Below are 21,719 nucleotides of genomic sequence, written 5' to 3' on the forward strand. Positions count from 1 at the left end.
ATTAAGTGTGATGGGATGTCTGTGTCAAGAGTGGTTATCTGTTTTGGACCTTTGTTATGCTGCTTGGGTGACGGATGCTTCAGGAATGATACACTGACATAGTGTGTCTACAGTCAGTGGGGTGTGAAGAAAGCATCTCATTGGCAGTGAAGAAGCTAACACAATGAATGGGAGAGCTATTGTTATTGTCCTGATCACCACCTTCAATGCTCCACAGAGCCTAGAACACGGTTTGAATTAGAGTCTGAGTTTGTGCACCTGGTTTTTGGAGGCACTCGAATTAACAATTTTTATTTGGTAGGCTGTGAGTTTCTTTCTTCCTTGTAGGTGACTGTTTTGCCTGGGATAGAGGACGGTGAAAGGAATGAGCTGTTCTGTGTTCACATAGAATGATTGAGAGAAAACTGGAAAAATTGACATCTGGTAGGCTAAAATAGAAATGGAAACTGCCGTATTCCAGTTCTGTGCAAAGTACAGTTTAATTGATGATATCCCACCTTTTCATATTTGTTTCACACTTCCAGCATTTATGACTTTAATTAAAAGTATTCCTTTCTGTTATACAGCTGTATCTTAAAACTGTTAGTATGGTTACACATTACATGCAAGTCTTTCCATAATGTGCTGCACTATTTGTGCTACAGGTTTATTGTCTATTACCAAACATAGCGAACAGTATTGAAAGTGTTGCATTTAGGCTGTAACTTAGTTTTTGGTATATGATTAGAATTTGCATCTTCTTTTGTGTTAAGTTAGATTTTATCATTGTAATGAAATAAAACTTTTTCACTATTTCAGTTACTGATGATGTCTTGCTTGCTCTTCATTCACTATATGGTAATCCATTTGAGCGAGCTTTGGAACTCCTTGAAAAAAATTGTGTTGTTTTTTTACGAACAACGAATAAATTAAGATATGTTATACAGGTAAAGGTGAGGTGAGGTAATAGGGGCCTATAATATGAGCTTTTTAAGAATTACTGTACTAAAAAGAAAAACAAAATTTACAGGTAACAGGGAGTTCGGGGACACCATACACCGTTTTTCCATCAGTTAACTACTGCTCTTGCCCTGCATATCGTTATCATGTAGCTGGAACCCAGACTGACTTGACGTGTAAGCATGTTCTTGCAGGAAAGCTCTGTGAAATAATGGGTAAAGGCAGAGAAGTGGTTGTGTCAGCAAATGAAATGATAAGAATCCTCTGTAGTGCAGCAAAACTTGACACCAAATAGACTTGGCAATATTGCTATTGCCAAAGAGATTTGGTAGTGTAAGATTCTTCTTTAATGATTGCCTACATTAATATAAGGTACCATCCAAAATATTGTGTAGTATTCACAAAGAAAGTGAACACCATTGTAACTATAATAATTTACAGTGTAATCACTTCCACATCAGTCCTAAAATGATATGTAAGTTGTTTACTGTCTTATATTATTATTGTCAGTGCAGTTGAAAGTATCATACTGTAGTAATTTGTTGCCATAGATGTCATGGGCATTGTTTAATTCTGAAAATACATTTCACAAATGGGATTGTAGCCTGTTCCAACATATGATGTAACATGGAGTTTATTCATTTATCCTTCTATTGACAATATGCTCTGTTTGTATGTCATCTGAATTTGTACATCTATTAAATATACACTGTTTAAATAAACACAATTTTTATGTCAATTTAACATGTTTGTACAGCTTGTATCTCTGTTCTTTTGTAAATCTTAATTAGACTTCGTTTATTTAGCATTTACATACATATTGTTCAAAATACAATTATGCCAAATGAACTATTGCTGAGACCACGTTATCATATATCACTGGAGAATTAATTTAGTAATTCCAAGGATTATATTTAATTTAACACTGAAGTTTCATAAGTTCATCAATGCTATAGATGATGTTGACTTATCAGCATGTTTTTAGTTATCTTTTGAAACTGCATAGTTCTGAAATACTCTTGAGTCTGAGGCAAAATATTGAATAAAAGTTTTGGTTAATATAGTACATGTTTTTATCTTGTCTGTGCATTTCCCTACAAAAATCTTCTTTGTTTCTTATGATCCTACTGTTTAATACTACTGTAATCCCATAAGACTTCAAGGAGACTATGCATACATGCTGGCATAGTCAAGATTTTAAGTTCTTTAAATAATTTCCTACGCAATTAACTTTTGGAGACAAAATTTTATGTTTCTACACACCTCATCTGGGGTTTAAAGGTTTGGTGTGCCATGCTCATGTTACCCCAGAACAGAACCCTGTACCTTAGTTAATCTGTGTTTCAGCAAGTGATATGCACACAACAGTGTTTCTATATTACATTACGTCTTGAGCATTCTTAATATGTAACAATTCACCAAGCAGCGGCAGAACACATCACTATTGTGACTTTAACAATAATTGATTGTTTTCGTTGCTAATATAGTAATAATATTTAGTTGGTTTCCTGTTTAGTATTTCATTGTAACTTTCCCTATTAAATGAGCATCTATCCTTACTGCTAAGAATTACTTCAATGTATTGGTGTGCCACTAGTGATATGAACTGTATTACTCTCTTTAACTGTAATTACATATTGTAATATTCGCGGTGACATAATGCATTAACATGTGATAGGATGTAGTTGATTAAATTAATTGTTAATTAAACAAAACTGTCCATCTGAAGTTGAGGGACTAAAATGGTTTGTGGCATAAATAAATAGTAGAAGAGACTTTGTGCAATGAATTTTATCTGGCATTTGTTTTGTAACCATCATGAACTTAAACTAAAATCAAACATGGATGATGTTAAATGAAATGAGTCATACTGTCCAGGTATTTAAACTTTATTGGTTGTCCTCAGTTGTTTTCTTCATATCGGAAGTGTCCCAACTGGCTTCATTCTCTGGATAATCCTTAACTCACTTTTGTCCTGACCAAATGTAAGTCTGAACTCTCTTACTGTTTCTATTTGATTGCAGATTCATTACTAAAATTTTTATTTGCAGAAGAGTTGACCAGTGAAGTGACAAATTTTAGTACCAGTGATCAGAAAAGCTAGATTTAAACCTTTGTCGCACTTTACTGGCATAGTTTTTTCATGTTTTATTTATATTATTCATCGGAAACGCTGATCAGATATCCTTGGCAAAGTAATATTAAGGTTCATCATTGTGTTATGAATCTCATTACAAACCAAATGGTACATTCTAACCAAATAACTTTTTGTGGATTCAAGACAATGACAGCTACATAATATTAATTGCATAAAAAGGAAAATTCTCTTGAGAAAAATGTAAAATTGTAAACATATCTGTCAGTACACTTATAAAAGTACACACACTGCTCTAGCTTAGGTATTAGCGTGCACGGAAGTCAAATGTCCACTGGAGCAAGTGGAACTGGATGGACAGTAGAGGGCGTGTCGCCACAGCACTGCACTCGCCTATGACAGTGCCACTATCTCACCACGTGACTACACCGGCCAATATTGTCCCTCACAGCCAGCATAAATACCACCACACCTTGATCACTCAGTCAGTCATGTACTTCGTCTAATTTTGTTCATTAATATCTCCACCATACTACTGTATCTCATCAGTGATTTCGCTTTCGTATTGGTTTTTCTCTTTGGTCTCAATTTTGATTGTGGCTCGTACTTGTCCTGTTGCCAGTTTTGTGTCAAAGGTTTGTCGCATTTCATTGTTGTACAGGTTGCTATTGACTTGCTCTTGTTGTGTCAGGTCCGACGTTCTGTCAGTCCAGATGCTCGACTGGGGCATGGGTTTGAGTCCTTTCCACAGGCAGTCTTCATGCCTTGTGCCGTCACCATTTCTCTCCTGTTTTCTGACATGTGCACCAGTATCTGGCCACTCATGGATATAGCACTAGCTTTTGGAACTAACATTTCCTTCCTTCAATAAGAGACTCGGATAGATTGGGAAAGGTGAAAAAGTAAGGATAACTGTCTGCCACCAGGGTAAGGGACACCCATCTATTGTGCCATCCTCTCATATTGCAGTCTGAGTGAGTTTCGCTTGCTGTATCACCTTCCCCAGTCTCTCTCTCTCTCTCTCTCTCTCTCTCTCCCTCCCTCCCTCCCTCCCTCCCTCCCCCACTCCCCCTCCCCCTCTCTCCCCCACTCCCCCTCTCCCCCCACCCAAGCTGCCCTTCTTTGATCTGTTTTTCTGTCCTTTGTCAATCCTATCTAATAAGATTCCCATGCCACACTGCAATACTCCAAAAGAGGATGGACAGGTCTAGAGTAAGCAGTCTCTCACTCTCATTGCTTCCCATGTGTCATATACAACACACAGAACTGGTGATGTTTATCTGCATACAAAACCTACAGATACACCTGCCAATACTTTGCTCACCTTCAAGATGTCATTATGTACTGCAACAAGTTTCAGTTCTTTTTGCCATCAATTACATGTAATAGAAATATTAGGTGGCTGACATACTTTTCTCCCAGTTGAAACTGAGAGGGTTAATTAGATTTGTTGTCTCTTTTAAGTGTTCTGCCAATAAAACATTGTCTTTGGTTTGCCTACCTCATGACATTTACCTGTGTGATGGGGTCCAGTATAAGCTGTTTGTAATGGATTTAGTTCAACTGACAACTTTAAATTTGTGAGATTCATTGTGGAACTGAAATTTAATGAATATTTTTAGAAGTCGTGTGGAGGACCTCACAATTTTATTGTGTATGGTCAACTGCTTCTGTTTGTACCATGCAAATATCCTGTCTAAATCATTTTGTAGTTTGTTTTGTTTGGATGACTTTATTAGATGGTAAATGACTGAATCTTCTGCAGACATACTAAGAGGACTGCTTAGATTATCTGCTAAATCTTTCATAATAGATTAACAGCAGGGGCCCCATAAAACATCCTTGGGAAATCACAGATATCACTTATAATAAATCAATGAAAATAATCAATTTTTGAATATATAATTGCATAGATAAAAAACTTAGTCACCTATCTGGGACAAGAGGAAACACACACAAATGTTAAGAAAATGTTTCTTCTCTTAAAAAGCTTTTTTTACGGTGTGCCCATGCAGCCCCACCAACAGTGAAATGTCATATCTGATGAAATGAATGTAAAGACAACAGAACAAATGTATGACCTGGCCATAAATCGACCCCAGCCCCCTCAGTCAGAAATCTGCTCTCCAATAAGTTTTCCCTGACCCGCAGTTCTGGCAACTTTTCCAAACTCTCCCCATTTCCTTAATGTTGACAGTCCTTTTCCTTCATCCCTCTTCCTTCCTCTTCAACCCTTCTGCCAGAAGAAGGAGCCACTGGCTCCAAAAGCCTGCACATTTCCTTTAACTTTATACATGTTTTTTTTCTGCTGCTGCTATGTGAGTAGATTTTTTTTATCTACCCAATTATATCAATGATCACTTCAATTTCAATAGCTGACTTCCTATTAATTGCTATGAACTGGAGCTTCCTAATAGGATATCATGAAACTGAAAGTTGCTTGTGAGGAATGATGTCAAAAAGCTTCTGAAAACCTATGAATATGAAATCAGCTTGAGACCCCTGTCAATAGCACTCATTGCTTTGTGTGAACAGAGAGCCAGTTGTTTTTCACAAGAACAGTATTTTCTGAATCCGTGTTGGTTATGTGTCAACCAATCATTTTCTTTGAAGTATTTCATAATGTTGGAGCATAGTATATGTTCCAAAATTCTACTGCAAAACAATGTCAGTGGTATGTATCTGTAATTCAGCAGATAGTTTTTATCTCCTTGTTGCGTACTGGTGTGACCTGTGCAACTTTCCAGTTTTTAGGTCCTTCAGACAATGATAAATAATATGCCACAATATGGCAGTCAGATATTGAAATTAAAGTGCTAGTTCTTTAGATGAGATGTGCAACCTTTCTTATATGAGGTAAAATGAAGACTAGATTCAGATCTGTGTATTACTGCCTTGACAAGTCTTGTCAGTAGTGCTGGTAGCAAAGTAGTTCTTTCAGAGCCTCGGAGCTACTTCAGTTGAACAGCCAGCAAGGGAATTTTAAGCAGCCATGCTCAACCTTTGGTTAGCAACACTTACTCGAAAACCACATATATGGTAAGCCATCTATTTCACTCTTGGACACACTTTTATACAGTAAAAATATTTGTAATATATTTACACTGTACTGAATAGCCACAGTGGCAGCAAAATGTAGCAAACAGCGTGGTTCTGCAACCTTTTTATTACCCAACAAGATATAGGTATCAAGTTAAATTTTTCAAATGAAAGTAAATGATATTTGGTCTTAGATTAGTAATTATAGAGGAGTTCCACTACTCTTTAAGCACTCCCCTTAAATTATTACATTTTCAGTCAGTTGACACTAGATATTTTATGAGCAGCATAAATTAAATGAACTTTGATATATGTCCCAATACACCTGGTATGTGCAGACTTTGATGACATTGTTCCTAATTCAAGTCTTATGGCAACACACAATAGAGTATGTCCTATCTTGGAGTAGGACTTTATTGTTGAGAAAAGCATGAAATTTGGGTGCTGCATGTTCAGCCCACTGCTAGAAAATCAGGCAAACCAGTTGTATATAAATTTTAACTACAAAATATCCTCACAGGCATACATAATTGCTGTCTTGCTGAATCAGACACACACAGACATCACTGTTATAAATGTTTGGGAAAATTAGATGTCCATCCTCATAGCTCATTTTTGGTCCTCCACTATTTCATAAAACTGCCACACTTCCAGTCACCATTTACGAATATCTATTTTAAAAAGTTCTCCTCCCATGAACCATGGACCTTGCCTTTGGTGGGGAGGCTTGCATGCTTCGGCGATACAGGTAGCTGTACCTTAGGTGCAATCACAATGGATGGGTATCTGTTGAGAGACTAGACAAATGTGTGGTTCCTGAAGAGGGGCAACAGTCTGGATGATTGACTGATCTGGCCGTGTAACATTAACCAAAACGCCCTTGCTGTGCTGGTGCAGCGAATGGCTGAAAGCGAAGGGAAACTACAGCCATAATTTTTCCCGAGGGCACGCAGCCTTACTGTATAGTTAAACGATGATGGCATCCTCTTGGGTAAAATATTCCAGAGGTAAAATAGTCCCTATTTCAGATCTCTGAGCGGGTACTACTCAGGAGAATATCATTATCAGGAGAAAGAAAACTGGTGTTCTACAGATCGGAGCATCGAATGTCAGATCTGCTAATTCGGCAGATAGGTTAGAAAATTTAAAAAGGGAAATGGATAGAGTAAAGTTAGATACAATGGGAATTAGTGAAGTTTGGTGGCAGGAGGAACAAGACTTCTTATCAGGTGAATACAGGGTTATAAATACAAAATCAAATTGGGGTGATTCAGGAGTAGGTTTAATAAAAAAAAAAAAAGAAAACAGGAACATGGGTAAGCTACTATGAACAGCATAGTGAATGCATTATTGTAGCCAAGATTAACATGATGCACACGCCTACCACAGTTGTACAATTTTATATGCCAACTAGTTCCACAGATGATGAAGAAATTGAATAAATGTGTGATGAGATAAAATAAATTATTTAGATAGTGAAGGGAGACAAAAATTTAATAGTTACAGTGGACTGGAATTCGAAAGTAGGAAAAGAAAGAGAAGGAAAAGTAGTAGCTGAATATGGAAAGGGGGTAAGGAATGAAAGAGGAAGCTGCCTGGTAGCATAACTTAATCATGGATAACACTTGGTTTAAGAATCATGACAGAAGGTTGTATATGTGGAAGAGGCCTGGAGAACTCGAAGGTTTCAGATGAATTATATAATGGTAAGACAGAGATTTAGGAACCAGGTTTTAAATTGTAACACATTTCCAGGGGCAGGTGTGGACTCTGAACACAATCTATTGGTTATGAACTGTAGATTAAAACTGAAGAAACTGCAAAAAGATGGAAATTTAGAGAGATGGAACCTGGCTGAACTGAAAAGACCAGAGGTTGTAGAGAGTTTCAGAGAGAGCATTATGGAACAATTGACAAGAACAATGGAAAGAGAAGGCAGCAGAGGATCAAGTAGATTAAAATATGAGGGCTACTAGAAATCCTTGGGTAACAAGAGATATTGGATTTAATTGATAAAAGGAGAAAATATAAAAATGAAGCAGGCAAAAAGGAATACAAACATCTCAAAAATGAGATCAACAGTAAGTGCAAAATGGCTACGCATGGATGCCTAGAGGACAAATGTAAGGATTAGAAGCATATATCAGTAGGGGTAAGATAGATACGGCCTACAGGAAAATTAAAGAGACCTTTGGAGAAAAGAGAACCACTTGTATGAATATCAAGAGCTGAGATGGAAAACCAGTTCTAAGCAAAAAAGGGAAGCAGAAAGGTGGAAGGAGTATGTAGAAGATGTATACAAGGGTGATGTACTTAAGGGCAATATTACGGAAATGGAATAGGACATAGATGAAGATGAGATGGGAGATACAATACTGCGTGAAGAATTTGACAGAGCACTGAAAGACCTAAGTTGAAACAAGGCCCCAGGAGTAGACAACATTCCATCAGAACTACTGATAGCCTTGTGAGAGCCAGCCCTGACAAAACTCTACCATCTGATGAGCAAGATGTATGAGACAGGCAAAATACCCTCAGACTTCAAGAAGTATATAATAATTCCGATCCCAAAGAAACCATGTGTTGACAGGTGTGAAACTGTCAGCTTAATAAGTCAAGGCTACAAAATACTAACATGAATTGTGTACAGACAAATGGAAAAACTAGTAGAAGCCAACCTTGGGGAAGATCAGTTTGGATTCTGTAGAAATATTGGAACATGTGAGGCAATACTGACCCTACGACTTATTTTAGAAGATAGATTAAGGAAAGGAGAACCTACGTTTCTAGCATTTGTAGACAGAGAGAAATCTTTTGACAATGTTGACTGGAATACTCTATTTCAAATTCCGAAGGTGGCAGGGGTCAAATGTAGGGAGCAAAAGGCTGTTTATAATTTGTACAGAAACCAGATAGTTATAAGAGTCGAGTGGCACGAAAAGGAAGCAGTGGTTGAATAGGGAGTGTGAGAGGATTGTAGCCTATCTCTGATGTTAATCAATCTGTATATTGAGCCAGCAGTAAAGGAAACAAAAGAAAAAATTAGAGTAGGAATTAAAATCCATCAAGAAGAAATAATAACTTGTAGCCTATCTCTGATGTTATTCAATCTGTATATTGAGCCAACAGTAAAGGAAACAAAAGAAAAAATTGGAGTAGGAATTAAAATCCATGGAGAAGAAATAATAACTTTGAGGTCTGCCGATGACATTGTAATTTTGAGAGAGATATCAAAGGACCTGGAAGAGCAGTTGAACGGAATGGACAGTGTCTTGAAAGGAGGCTATAAGATAAACGTCAACAAAAGCAAAACGGGGATAATGGAATGTAGTCGAATTAAATCATGCGATGCTGAGGGAATTACATTAGGAAATTAGACACCTAAAGTAGTAAATGAGTTTTGCTATTTGAGGAGCAAAATAACTGATGGTGGTGGAAGTAGAGAGGATATAAAATGTAGTCTGGCAATGGCAAGGAAAGCGTTTCTGAAGAAGAGAAATTTGTTAATATCGAGTATTGATTTAAGTGTCAGGAAGTCGTTTCTTAAAGTATTTGTATGGAGTGTAGCCATGTATGAAAGTGAAACATGGACGATAAATAGTTTGGACAAGAAGAGAATAGAAGCTTTCGAAATGTGCTGCTACAGAAGAATGCTGAAGATTAGATGGGTAGATCATGTAACTAATGAGGGGGTACTGAATAGAATTGGGGAGAAGATGAATTTGTGGCACAACTTTACTAGAAGAAGGGATCGATTGACAAGACATGTTTTCTGAGTCGTCAAGGGATCATCAGTTTAGTATTGGAGGGAAGTGCGGAGGGTAAAAATCATACAGGGAGACCAAGACATGAATTTAGTAAACAGATTCAGAAGGATGTAGGATTCTTAAGAAAAATTATTAAAAAGGCATCCTTACTTTTATTCAAGTAAAACATGAGTCTACATTGTCCACTCTTGAATAGTTCAGTTAAATTATATATGTACATAAAGATACCAATTAGCCAGAACATTATGACCGCCAACATACTATCGATACAAACCCATCCAGGAGATAGCAGCAGCACCTGGTGAAGAATGAATGTTAGTCAGATAGATGCCCAGTGCCTGTAGTATCAGTGAGCATGGTGTCCATGTGTAGAAAGGGGAAGGCTCCACCCCTCATTTCAGATGTCGGATATCGTAGGCTGGGCAGACTGGTAAAACAGTTCAGGCAGTGAACTGTGGTGGAACTAACATCAGACTTTCATGCAGGGCATATACAAGTGTGTGTGAACACACAACGCACCAAACACTCCTAGTGATGGACCTCTGCAGTTGATGATGGGCATGTGACAATCTGTACTGGATGTTGGTGCAGTATCAGAGTGTTGCATGGTCTGATGAATCCTGATACTTTCTTCATCGTGCTGACGGGAGGGCGAAAATCCGTCGTCTTCCAGGAGAGTAGCTCCTCGATACCTGTACTACAGGACGGAGACAACCTGATGGTGGTTCCATTATGCTCTGGAGAACATTCACATGGGCATCTGTGGACCCAGTGGAGCTTGTGCAAGGCACCATGATGGCCAACAAGTGTCATTCACTGGTTACACCCCTTCATGACAGTCACGTTTCTTGAAGGCAGTGGCATTTTTCAACAAGATATTGCACCATGTCACAAGGAGGAGTGTGATGGAGTGGTTCGAGGAATATTGTGATGGAGTGGTTCGAGGAACACAGTGGTGAGTTCCAATTGATGTGTTGCCCCTCCAATTCACCAACTTTTAACTCAGTCAAACATATCTGGGTTGTGATTGAATGTGATGTCAGAACTGATCACCCCACTCCCTGGAATTTATGGGAAGTAGGAGACGTGTGTTTGCAGATGTAGTGCCAGCTCCATCCAGCAACCTACCAAGGCCTCATTGCTTCCATACCAAGACACATCGCTGCTGTTATCCATGCCAAAGGTCGACATACTGGCTGTCAGGTAGGTGATCATAATATTCTGGCTGATCCGTATATAAATAAAAGATTAGCAATAACTGGAAAACTTATATAAAACTATTTTGAGGGTAGAACTACACTACTAGCCATTAAAATTACTGCACCAATAAGAAATGCAGATGATAAACGGGTATTCATTGGACAAATATAATATACTAGAACTGACATGAGATTACATTTTCACGCAATTTGGGTGCATAGATCCTGAGAAATCAGTACCTAGAACAACCACCTCTGGCAGTAATAACGGCCTTGATACGCCTGGGCATTGAGTCAAACAGAGCTTGGATGGCGTGTACAGATACAGCTGCCCATGCAGCTTCAACCTGATACCACAGTTCATCAAGAGTAGTGACTGGCGCATTGTGATGAGCCCGTTGCTCGGCCACCATTGACCAAACGTTTTCAGTTGGTGAGAGATCTGGAGAATGTGCTGGCCAGCACAGCAGTCGAACATTTTCTGTATCCAGAAAGGTCCATACAGGACCTGCAACATGCAGTTGTGCATTATCCTGCTGAAATGTAATGTTTTGCAGGGATCAAATGATGGGTAGAGCCACGGGTCGTAACACATCTGAAATGTATTTTATTTATTTATTTATTTATTGTTCTGTGGGATCACATTTAGGAGAAGTCTCCATGGTCATGGAACGAGTCAATACATGAAATTATAACACGATTGTAGAAACAGATAAAATGAAATATAAGAAACATATTCAGGCGACAAGTCGTTAGTTTAAATAAAGAAAATCAAGAATGTAACACTGGAATTTGCTTAATTTTTTAGCTCTTCCAGGAGCTCCTCGACAGAATAGGAGTGAGCCATGAGGAAACTCTTCAGTTTAGACTTAAAAGTGTTTGGGCTACTGCTAAGATTTTTGAGTTCTTGTGGTAGCTTATTGAAAATGGATGCAGCAGAATACTGCACTCCTTTCTGCCCAAGAGTCAAGGAAGTGCATTCCACATGCAGATTTGTTTTCTGCCTAGTATTAACTGAGTGAAAGCTGCTAACTCTTGGGAATAAGCTAATATTGCTAACAACAAACGACATTAAAGAAAATACATACTGTGAGGGCAATGTCAAAATTCCCAGACTATTGAATAGGGGTCGACAAGAGGTTTTCAAACTTACACCATACATAGCTCGAACAGCCCGTTTTTGAGCCAAAAATACCCTTTTTGAATCAGAAGAATTACTCCAAAAAATAATACCATATGACATAAGCGTATGAAAATATGCGAAGTATACTACTTTTCGTGTTGAAATGTCACTTATTTCAGATACTGTTCTAATGGTAAATAAAGCGGCATTTAGTTTCTGAACAAGGTCCTGAACATAGGCTTTCCACAACAGCTTACTATCTATCCGTACGCCTAGGAACTTGAACTGTTCCGTCTCGCTTATAACACGCCCATTCTGTCTGATTAAAATGTCAGTTCTTGTTGAATTGTGGGTTAGGAACTGTAAAAACTGAGTCTTACTGTGATTTAGCATCAAATTATTTTCCACAAGCCACGAACTTATATCATGAACTACATTATTTGATAATGTTTCAATATTACACACAACATCCTTCACTACCAAGGTGGTGTCATCAGCAAACAGAAATATTTTTGAATCACCTGTAATACTAGAAGGCATATCATTTACATAAATAAGAAACAGCAGTGGCCCCAGCACTGACCCTTGGGGAACGCCCCATTTAACAGTGCCCCATTGGGACTGAACATCATTACCACTCTCAATATTGCGGAGGATTACCTTCTGCTTTCTGTTCGTAAAGTAGGAGGCGAACCAATTGTAAGCTACTCCCCTTACTCCATAATGTTCCAACTTCTGCAGTAATATTTTGTGGTCAACACAGTCAAAAGCCTTCGTTAAATCAAAGAAAACACCTAACGTTCGCAACCTTTTATTTAATCCATCCAAAACCTCACAGAGAAAAGAGACTATAGCATTTTCAGTTGTTAAGCCATTTCTAAAACCAAACTGTACATTTGACAGCAAATTATGTGAATTTAAATGCTGCAGTAACCTTGTGTATACAACCCTCTCGATAACTTTAGCAAACACCGATGGCATAGAAATAGGTCTATAATTGTCAACATTATCCCTGTCTCCCTTTTTATAAAGTGGCTTCACTACCGAGTACTTTAATCGGTCAGGAAACCGACCACTCCTAAAGGAAAAGTTACAGATATGGCTAAGTACTGAGCTAACATACGTGGAACAATATTTCAGTATTCTGCTAGATACCCCGTCATATCCATGAGAGTTCTTGGTCTTTAGAGATTTAATTATTAACTCAATCTCCCTCTTGTCAGTATCATGGAGGAGCATTTCAGGTAACAGTCTCGGAACACTTTTTTCTAAGAGCGCTATATGATTCCCTGTTGGGACTAGGTTTCTATTTAGTTCACCTGCTATATTCAGAAAGTGATTATTAAGTACTGTACATATATGCGACTTATCAGTAACACGGACATCCCCACTATGCACTGATTCTATATTCTCGACCTGTCTCTGCAGACCAGCCACTTCCTTTACGACTGGCCATATGGTTTTAATTTTATGCTGAGACTTAGCTATTCTATCTGCATACCACATACTTTTTGCCTTCCTAATAACTTTTTTAAGCACCTTACAATACTGTTTGTAATGGGCTGCTGCATTTAGATTTTGACTGTTTCTAACGTTTTGATGTAATTGCCACTTTGTTCTACAAGATATTCTTATCCCTTTAGTCAGCCACCCAGGCTGCCTGTTTGTGCTAGTACCCTGTTTTGAACGTTCTAACGGAAAGCAACTTTCAAAGAGCATGAGAAAAGTCTTGAGGAAAGCATTATATTTATCGTCTACTGTATCAGCACTATAAACATCTTGCCACTCTTGTTCCTTGATAAGGTTTACAAAAGTCTGTACAGCAACTGGATCAGCTTTCCTAAAAAGTTGGTAGCTATATTTAACGTGTTGCAGCACAAAAATCTTTTAGACTTAAAATTTGTGCATCATGATCTGAAAGGCCATTCACCTTTTTGCTAACAGAATGCCCTTCTAATAATGACGAATGAACAAAAATATTGTCTATGGTTGTTCTACTGTTCCCTTGCACTCTCGTTGGAAAGAATACGGTTTGCATAAGATTATATGAATTAAGGAGGTCTACCAGCATCCTTTTCCTTGCACAATCACTTGTTGTTGTTGTTGTTGTTGTGGTCTTCAGTCCTGAGACTGGTTTGATGCAGCTCTCCATGCTGCTCTATCCTGTGCAAGCTTTTTCATCTCCCAGTACCTACTGCAACCTACATCCTTCTGAATCTGCTTAGTGTATTCATCTCTTGGTCTCCCTCTACGATTTTTACCCTCAACGCTGCCCTCCAATACTAAATTGGTGATCCCTTGATGCCTCAGAACATGTCCTACCAACCGATCCCTTCTTCTGGTCAAGTTGTGCCACAAACTTCTCTTCTCCCCAATCCTATTCAATACTTCCTCATTAGTTATGTGATCTACCCATCTAATCTTCAGCATTCTTCTGTAGCACCACATTTCGAAAGCTTCTATTCTCTTCTTGTCCAAACTATTTATCGTCCATGTTTCACTTCCATACATGGCTACACTCCATACGAATACTTTCAGAAATGACTTCCTGACACTTAAATCAATACTGGATGTTAACAAATTTCTCTTCTTCAGAAACGCTTTCCTTGCCATTGCCAGCCTACATTTTATATCCTCTCTACTTCGACCATCATCAGTTATTTTGCTCCCCAAATAGCAAAACTCCTTTACTACTTTAAGTGCCTCATTTCCTAATCTAATTCCCTCAGCATCACCCGACTTAATTAGACTACATTCCATTATCCTTGTTTTGCTTTTGTTGATGTTCATCTTATATCCTCCTTTCAAGACACTGTCCATTCCATTCAACTGCTCTTCCAAGTCCTTTGCTGTCTCTGACAGAATTACAATGTCATCGGCGAACCTCAAAGTTTTTATTTCTTCTCCATGAATTTTAATACCTACTCCGAATTTTTCTTTTGTTTCCTTTACTGCTTGCTCAATATACGGATTGAACAACATCGGGGAGAGGCTACAACCCTGTCTTACTCCCTTCCCAACCACTGCTTCCCTTTCATGTCCCTCGACTCTTATAACTGCCATCTGGTTTCTGTACAAATTGTAAATAGCCTTTCACTCCCTGTATTTTACCCCTGCCACCTTTAGAATTTGAAAGAGAGTATTCCAGTCAACATTGTCAAAAGCTTTCTCTAAGTCTACAAATGCTAGAAACGTAGGTTTGCCTTTCCTTAATCTTTCTTCTAAGATAATCACTTATACAATTAATATTGAAGTCACCACATATAACTAACTTTTTGTATTTCCTATAAAGTGAACCAAGAACCTCCTCTAGCTTTAGCAAAAATGTTGTGAAATCGGAGTCTGGGGATCTATAAATAACAACAGTAAGAAGTTTAGCTCCACTAAATTTAACCACACCTGCACAACATTCAAACACCTTTTCAGTGCAGTACTTTGAAACATCAATTGACTCAAATGGGATACCGTTTTTCACGTACATGGCTACTCCCCCACACCGCAAAGAGCTCCTCGAAAAGCTGCCAGCCAACCTGTATCCCGGTAAAGGAAGTCTCTGAATTATCTCCTTATTTAAGAAGTGTTCAGATATACCAATAATTTCAGAGTCAACATTTATAAGCAGTTCACTAACTTTATCTCTAATACCTTGTATATTTTGATGAAATATACTAATTCCCTCATTAATCGGATACCCAAGCTTTGTAGAAAGTGGTTTCTTTGTTAGAGAGACTTCCCTTAAGCAGGAATACCTATCAGCTGACTTCAATCTAAAAAAAGGTACAGCTCTAACACCCACAACTACCGGAATTTTCCCATGAGTGGTCCCACCACCCCCACCTATGCTGTCACCTATAAGTTTTGCCAACCTCCCCTTCCCATACCTGTTGAGGTGCAGGCCATGTCTAGTGAAACCCGTCCTACTGATAGACTCCACCGACACCACTGAAATGTGACTCATGCCTTCTGTCATCAGCGCACCCCCAAGTCTCATGTTATTACGCCTGACGGCTGTATTAAGATGAGGCCGATCGTGACGCTGAAACAGTTCCACGAAATGCACATTCGTGTTGCCAGTCTGAGTGGCTATCTTTTCCAGGTCACCATCTATGTCATACTCCCCATCCCTATCAATACTATTACCAGCCCCACCCACAATCACTACCTGATCCTCTTTAGTAAAATCCCTACATAACCCCCCTATGTCAAAAGTCACCTGAGCCAATCCTGCATAAGGCTTCACAATGCTGGTGACCTGGTACTCACTCCCCAAAACTTCCTGCAACTGCTGGCCTACACCTCTACCATGAGAACTACCTAACAGCAGAACCTTCTTCTTTCTCTTAGACTTTGCAACTGTCCTAGCCGCCGTAACTGCTGAGGTCTGCTGTATACTTCCTACATCTACAGCTACTAGAGATTCCTCTCCACTAGACTCTGACAGTTGGTCATATCTATTACAAACACCAATAGTAAAACTATCTGAAAATCTCCTTCTCCTAGCAGATCTCTTGCCAACAGCCAGCTCCCATTCCCCAACCCCCTTCTCCCTCCTCATCCTATCTAGCTCCTCCTGTGCGTTTTTCAACTGCACCTGAAGGGCACAGATCTTACGCTCCTGCTCCTCTATCAACTTACTCTTGCTACATAACCTGCAGTTCCAGGAGAGGATCTCACCAGAATGCCCACTGGCTTCCCCACTGCATTCCCCCCAGTGAAAATACTTCGAACAAGCCTCACACCGCAATCCACTACTCACGAACCTACGGCAAAGCCCACACTTCTCACTCATGGTAAAATTTTACAATTATTGAAACAAGAAAACAACTTTATCTAAGTTCCGCTACTACAATAAGAAGATGTTAAAAACTGACTACAATTATCACAAACTTGCTCTACAAGGGAAGTAACTACTATTATTGACAGTATTAATCAACAACAAATCAGAATATAACAAAATACTAACACAGAAAGAAAATCAAACGTCTAATGACAGTAACGAAACTGAAAGCAGTTCGCAAAAATTTCTTCTGAAGTTATTTCACCGGAAAACACCAAGAACACCGGTTGAAGACTACTAAAGTTCCTAAATAAACTACTATACACAAACAATTAATTAGTACTTAGCTTTCGATGCGCCGCTACAGCTGCAACTGGTCAGCGCGGAATGTAAACACGGGTAAGAGGTTAAGTTGCTCGATACGGAACACTCACAAATATCAGGCCACAACACAAGAAATGCAGAGGTGAATGAAGAAGCCACTAATAAGTCACTTATATAGTAAATATTATCACAAAAACAGTTAAAATATATATCTGAAACCTAAACATAGATGAAAACTTAGAGAGCGATCTCACACGCCGCCAATGCAAACAAGATGTGACCGAGGCGTGTAACCAATGGCACCGCATACCATTACGCCGGGTGATACACCAGTATGACAATGACGAATACACGCTTCCAATGTGCGTTCACCCCGATGTCGCCAAACATGGATGCAACCATCATGATGCTGTAAACATAACCTGGATTCATCTGAAAAAATGACGTTATGCCATTCGTGCACCCAGTTTCGTCGTTGAGTACACCATCGCAGGTGCTGCTGTCTGTGATGCAGCGTCAAGGGTAACCGCAGCCATGGTCTTCGAGCTGATAGTCCATGCTGCTGCAATCGTCGTCGAACTGTTCGTGCAGATGGTTGTTGTCTTGCAAACATCCACATCTGTTTACGCAGGGACCGAGATGTGGCTGCACGATCCGTTACAGCCATGCGGATAAGATGCCTGTCATCTCGACTGCTAGTGATACGAGGCCGTTGGGATCCAGCACAGCGTTCCGTATTACCCTCCTGAACCCACCAATTCCATATTCTGCTAACAGTCATTTGATCTCGACCAACGTGAGCAGCAGTGTTGTGATACGATAAACTGCAATCGTGATAGGCTACAATCCGACCATTATCAAAGTCGGAAATGTGATGGTACGCATTTCTCCTCCTTACATGAGGCATCACAACTACATTTCACCAGGCAACGCTGGTCAACTGCCATTTGTGTATGAGAAATCTGTTTGAAACTTTTCTCATGTCAGCACGTTGTAGGTGTCGCCACTGGCGCCAACCTTGTGTGAATGCTCTGAAAAGCTAATCATTTTCATATCACTGCACCTTCCTCCTGTCAGTTAAATTTTGCATCTGTAGCACGTCATCTTCGTGGCGTAGCAATTTTAATGACCAGTAGTGTATGTGCTTCATAAAACAACATATCAAAGCTAATTTGTCACTTTGAAATTATTTGTTTCGTCTAATTTCTGCATACCATTTGTTTTTCCTTTTGCAGACATCCTCAAACCATTTGATTTTGTTAACAGAGTCATATCACATTGTTTTTCTGCTTGGTCAGCGATTTCATCTGCAGTATGGTCATCTATGCAATGTTGTATATGTTGTATGTATTTTCTTTGCTTTTTAAATTCATGTTCATCAAGGTCATCAATCCCATTCTTCTTTTTTTGTTTAGCGTTTCCTTTGTTTTTTACATCTTGAAGATATTGATTGTAATGATGTCTTTTCATCAAAAGAGAATTACACAAATCTTTACCAATAACAACTACTGTTATATCTCCATCTAAACTACTTATATGATAGGAAATGATTCTCAAAGTTACATAAATACTTCTTTAAGATTTGTGACTTCTATTTTTTGGTTAATGCTAAAACTTCTTTCCACAGCTGCTTGGCCATGGCTCAATAGAAGCAGCTTCTGGGTACATGCCCAAATTTTCGTGTGTTTCATTTTTAAATGAGGGGAAAAAAAATTGTCCAATTTCCTAGGTTCTTTACCAAGCTTTAGAAATTCTTCAGTGTTATCAGAAACAGTTTCATTGACAAAACTGACAAAATCTGCCTGGATGTCATCACAATCTGCAATTTTCACAGCAAACTACGTACAAGATATTTCATCTTCCTCGCATAATTTTTTTTTCTCTTCCATTGAATTTATTGGTATTAAACATGGTAAATTTATTACAATGCTGAAAACTGATGGTGAATTTGGAATTATAACTGATACCATTTTAATTATCACAGATTTTACATGCCTACATGACGTCAGTATTTTACATCCCTACATAATGTCAGCATTTCCCCATGAGAAACCTTTTCAGAAAAATATCGTTTTTCAATCTATTTTTCACCAACAAAAATAAGGTCAATATTTTTTGTAGGCAGACAGTTCTTAAGATTATTGAATTCAACTTTTATGACACTGACTATAGTTAAATTACTCAACAATTTTAGTTTGCACGAATGCAAGAATCACTTTTTTTAATATCGTCACTCATGCACGCAAACACTGGTTTATCAGTCTGATGGGTGTTAAGGAAAGGCCACATAATGTTTGCCATGCTTAAAAAAAGTGTTAAGGTTTACAAAAAACAAATCATCTTTGACACTGTTCTGAATATTTTGAAATGATACAGGTGGAGGCTCCTTAAATTTCCTCGTCTCTACCTGTTTAAAATATGTTTGCAGTGTAGGCAAAATTTTTACTACTCTCTTGCATACAGACACCTTTCCTAACCACCAGGGAAACAAATTTCAAATGGATGCATACTTGCCTCCATTAATTGCATTAAAATCTTCTGTCCTAGCTGAAGAATATCTGAATAATTGATAAATTCTACAAAAGAAAATATTTCAATCTAATTATTCAATCCCTTATCTGAAAGCAATATGCATAATGTGTAAGGGACAAGTCCCAGTATTTATTAATTGACTGTTATAATCATTAAGATTGTGTTCTTCTATCAGTATATGTGATTTTAAGCTGAGATTTGGGCCATACATGGGCGATTGTAACACATTTTAAATGATGAGAGCAAAATCAAACATAGCAGACTTTCATACATGTCACTTGCAGTAGCATGGTCAACGAAAACTGGTTTCTGCTTCTGTCTCAGAGGTCTCCAGATAATTCAGTATTTTCCTCTTCTTTTCCAGATGGAACAGCATTCTCTGTTGCATCTGACTGGTGGTAGGAAGAAAGAGACTTAAATTCATTTTTTTCTTGTGAACAACAATGATTTTAAAGTGTCTTGATGGCTATTATAACCTAAGTGTCATTTCAGGCCAGATTCGGACATACTGGCAATCGAAAAGTCTTTGTTGCACGCAAAGCATTTTACTCTACGTTTATTCTTGCCATATGCCAAAAGCCAATCCTTAAACAATTTATTTTCTAACCAGTTTAAATTGAAGACACATTTTCTGCTTGTGCCATACTGCTTAAATTGGGCAACATTCTATCTAAGAACATTAGCAGATAATATAATGTCAAATAATGGTCATTCCATATTTTTAAAAAAGGAACTGCATATGCAAATGGATTTTTTAAAATTTATTTATATAAAAATATTCAAGCACTGGCAGTAAAATAAATAAATAAATAAAATAAACAGGATTCCAGAATTTTTAAAATCATGAGCCAACATAAAAAAATATTAATATTGCAGGAGAAGTGGTCTGGCATGAGGTCATACATTCAGTTTAAAATAATGCATTTTAGAAGAAACATTAAACAATGCTTAGCAGTTTAGAAGATTTTACAGTGTTTATTAAAAATATAATAGAAAAAATGAGATGGAGGGGAGTTTCTGAAAGATCTGTCTTTTTCTTCCAGCTGTAGAAGAGTAGATGTGGTTATTAGGGTGATCCAAGCCAGCCACCAATGTGCTTGAATTGAAAGATATGCTAACAATATTACCTTCATTTTGTGATCACAACCCACTGAAAAAAATTTCCAAAGCAATAGTATGCATGTTTGAAGCTTCGCAGCTTTTGCATTATGATAATACAAGTGGTCTCTAAAGAGTATTTTGTTCGTATAAGGAGTTTGAAGCACTCCTTGGAAATTTTTTTTTACAACTGAGATTTTTCGAAGGAGCATAAGAAGTCTGTATGTGCCCCATTGAGGAATCATATCATGGTGTTAACTGATCATATGATACACTTTCTAAAGAGGTGACACCTTACACATCAGTGGGCCATGTACCTTCAACAATTTGACATGGAAGTCAGATATGCCAAATATCAGGGCAATATTATTATTATCAATGACTTATCCAGATTACATGCAGAGGGAAAGCAAGAAGAGCAGGGGGAAGTTTTTAGGGGGATGCGGATACTGTTCGTGAAAGGTACCAAAAACAAACACAGAATTCTGAAAATATGCCATGAAATGCATAATGAACAAAACAGAGATGAACACCTGAAGTATGGAGTCACTTAAACTCCCTGAGATGAAGGTACACTATAAGTTCTATCAAGGTATACTACTTTGCAGAAGTAAAAAGGATAGTGATGACAGGAGTCTGTGCATTACTAATCAACATATGGACACCCTAATAGGTTTAATTAACAACAGCTATGGACATAATTGTAGACAAAATGCATAGCTAAATTACAGGAAACTTTGATTTTTGAAAATATGTGGGGGCGGGTGTGAAAGAGACTTACTGCATACGATCAGTGCCAGAAATACAGGCAGCTTATGTGTCAATT

General features: G+C 38.2%; 1 protein-coding gene across 1 annotated transcript in view; it reads left to right on the forward strand.

Annotated features, from left to right (window-relative positions):
* The window catches only part of LOC124711571 (zinc finger SWIM domain-containing protein 7-like), a 57,703-nt gene extending 55,123 nt beyond the window's left edge, over positions 1-2,580 (forward strand). Inside the window, exons 2-3 of the mRNA XM_047241714.1 lie at positions 799-926; positions 1,010-2,580. Of these exons, the coding sequence (XP_047097670.1) occupies positions 799-926; positions 1,010-1,234 (353 nt within the window). The 3' untranslated portion in view covers positions 1,235-2,580. The remainder of the gene's footprint in view (positions 1-798; positions 927-1,009) is intronic.
* The last annotated feature ends 19,139 nt before the right edge of the window (positions 2,581-21,719 follow it).

Source organism: Schistocerca piceifrons, chromosome 8 (genome assembly GCF_021461385.2).
Source record: "Schistocerca piceifrons isolate TAMUIC-IGC-003096 chromosome 8, iqSchPice1.1, whole genome shotgun sequence".
Taxonomy (NCBI): Eukaryota; Metazoa; Arthropoda; class Insecta; order Orthoptera; family Acrididae; genus Schistocerca; species Schistocerca piceifrons.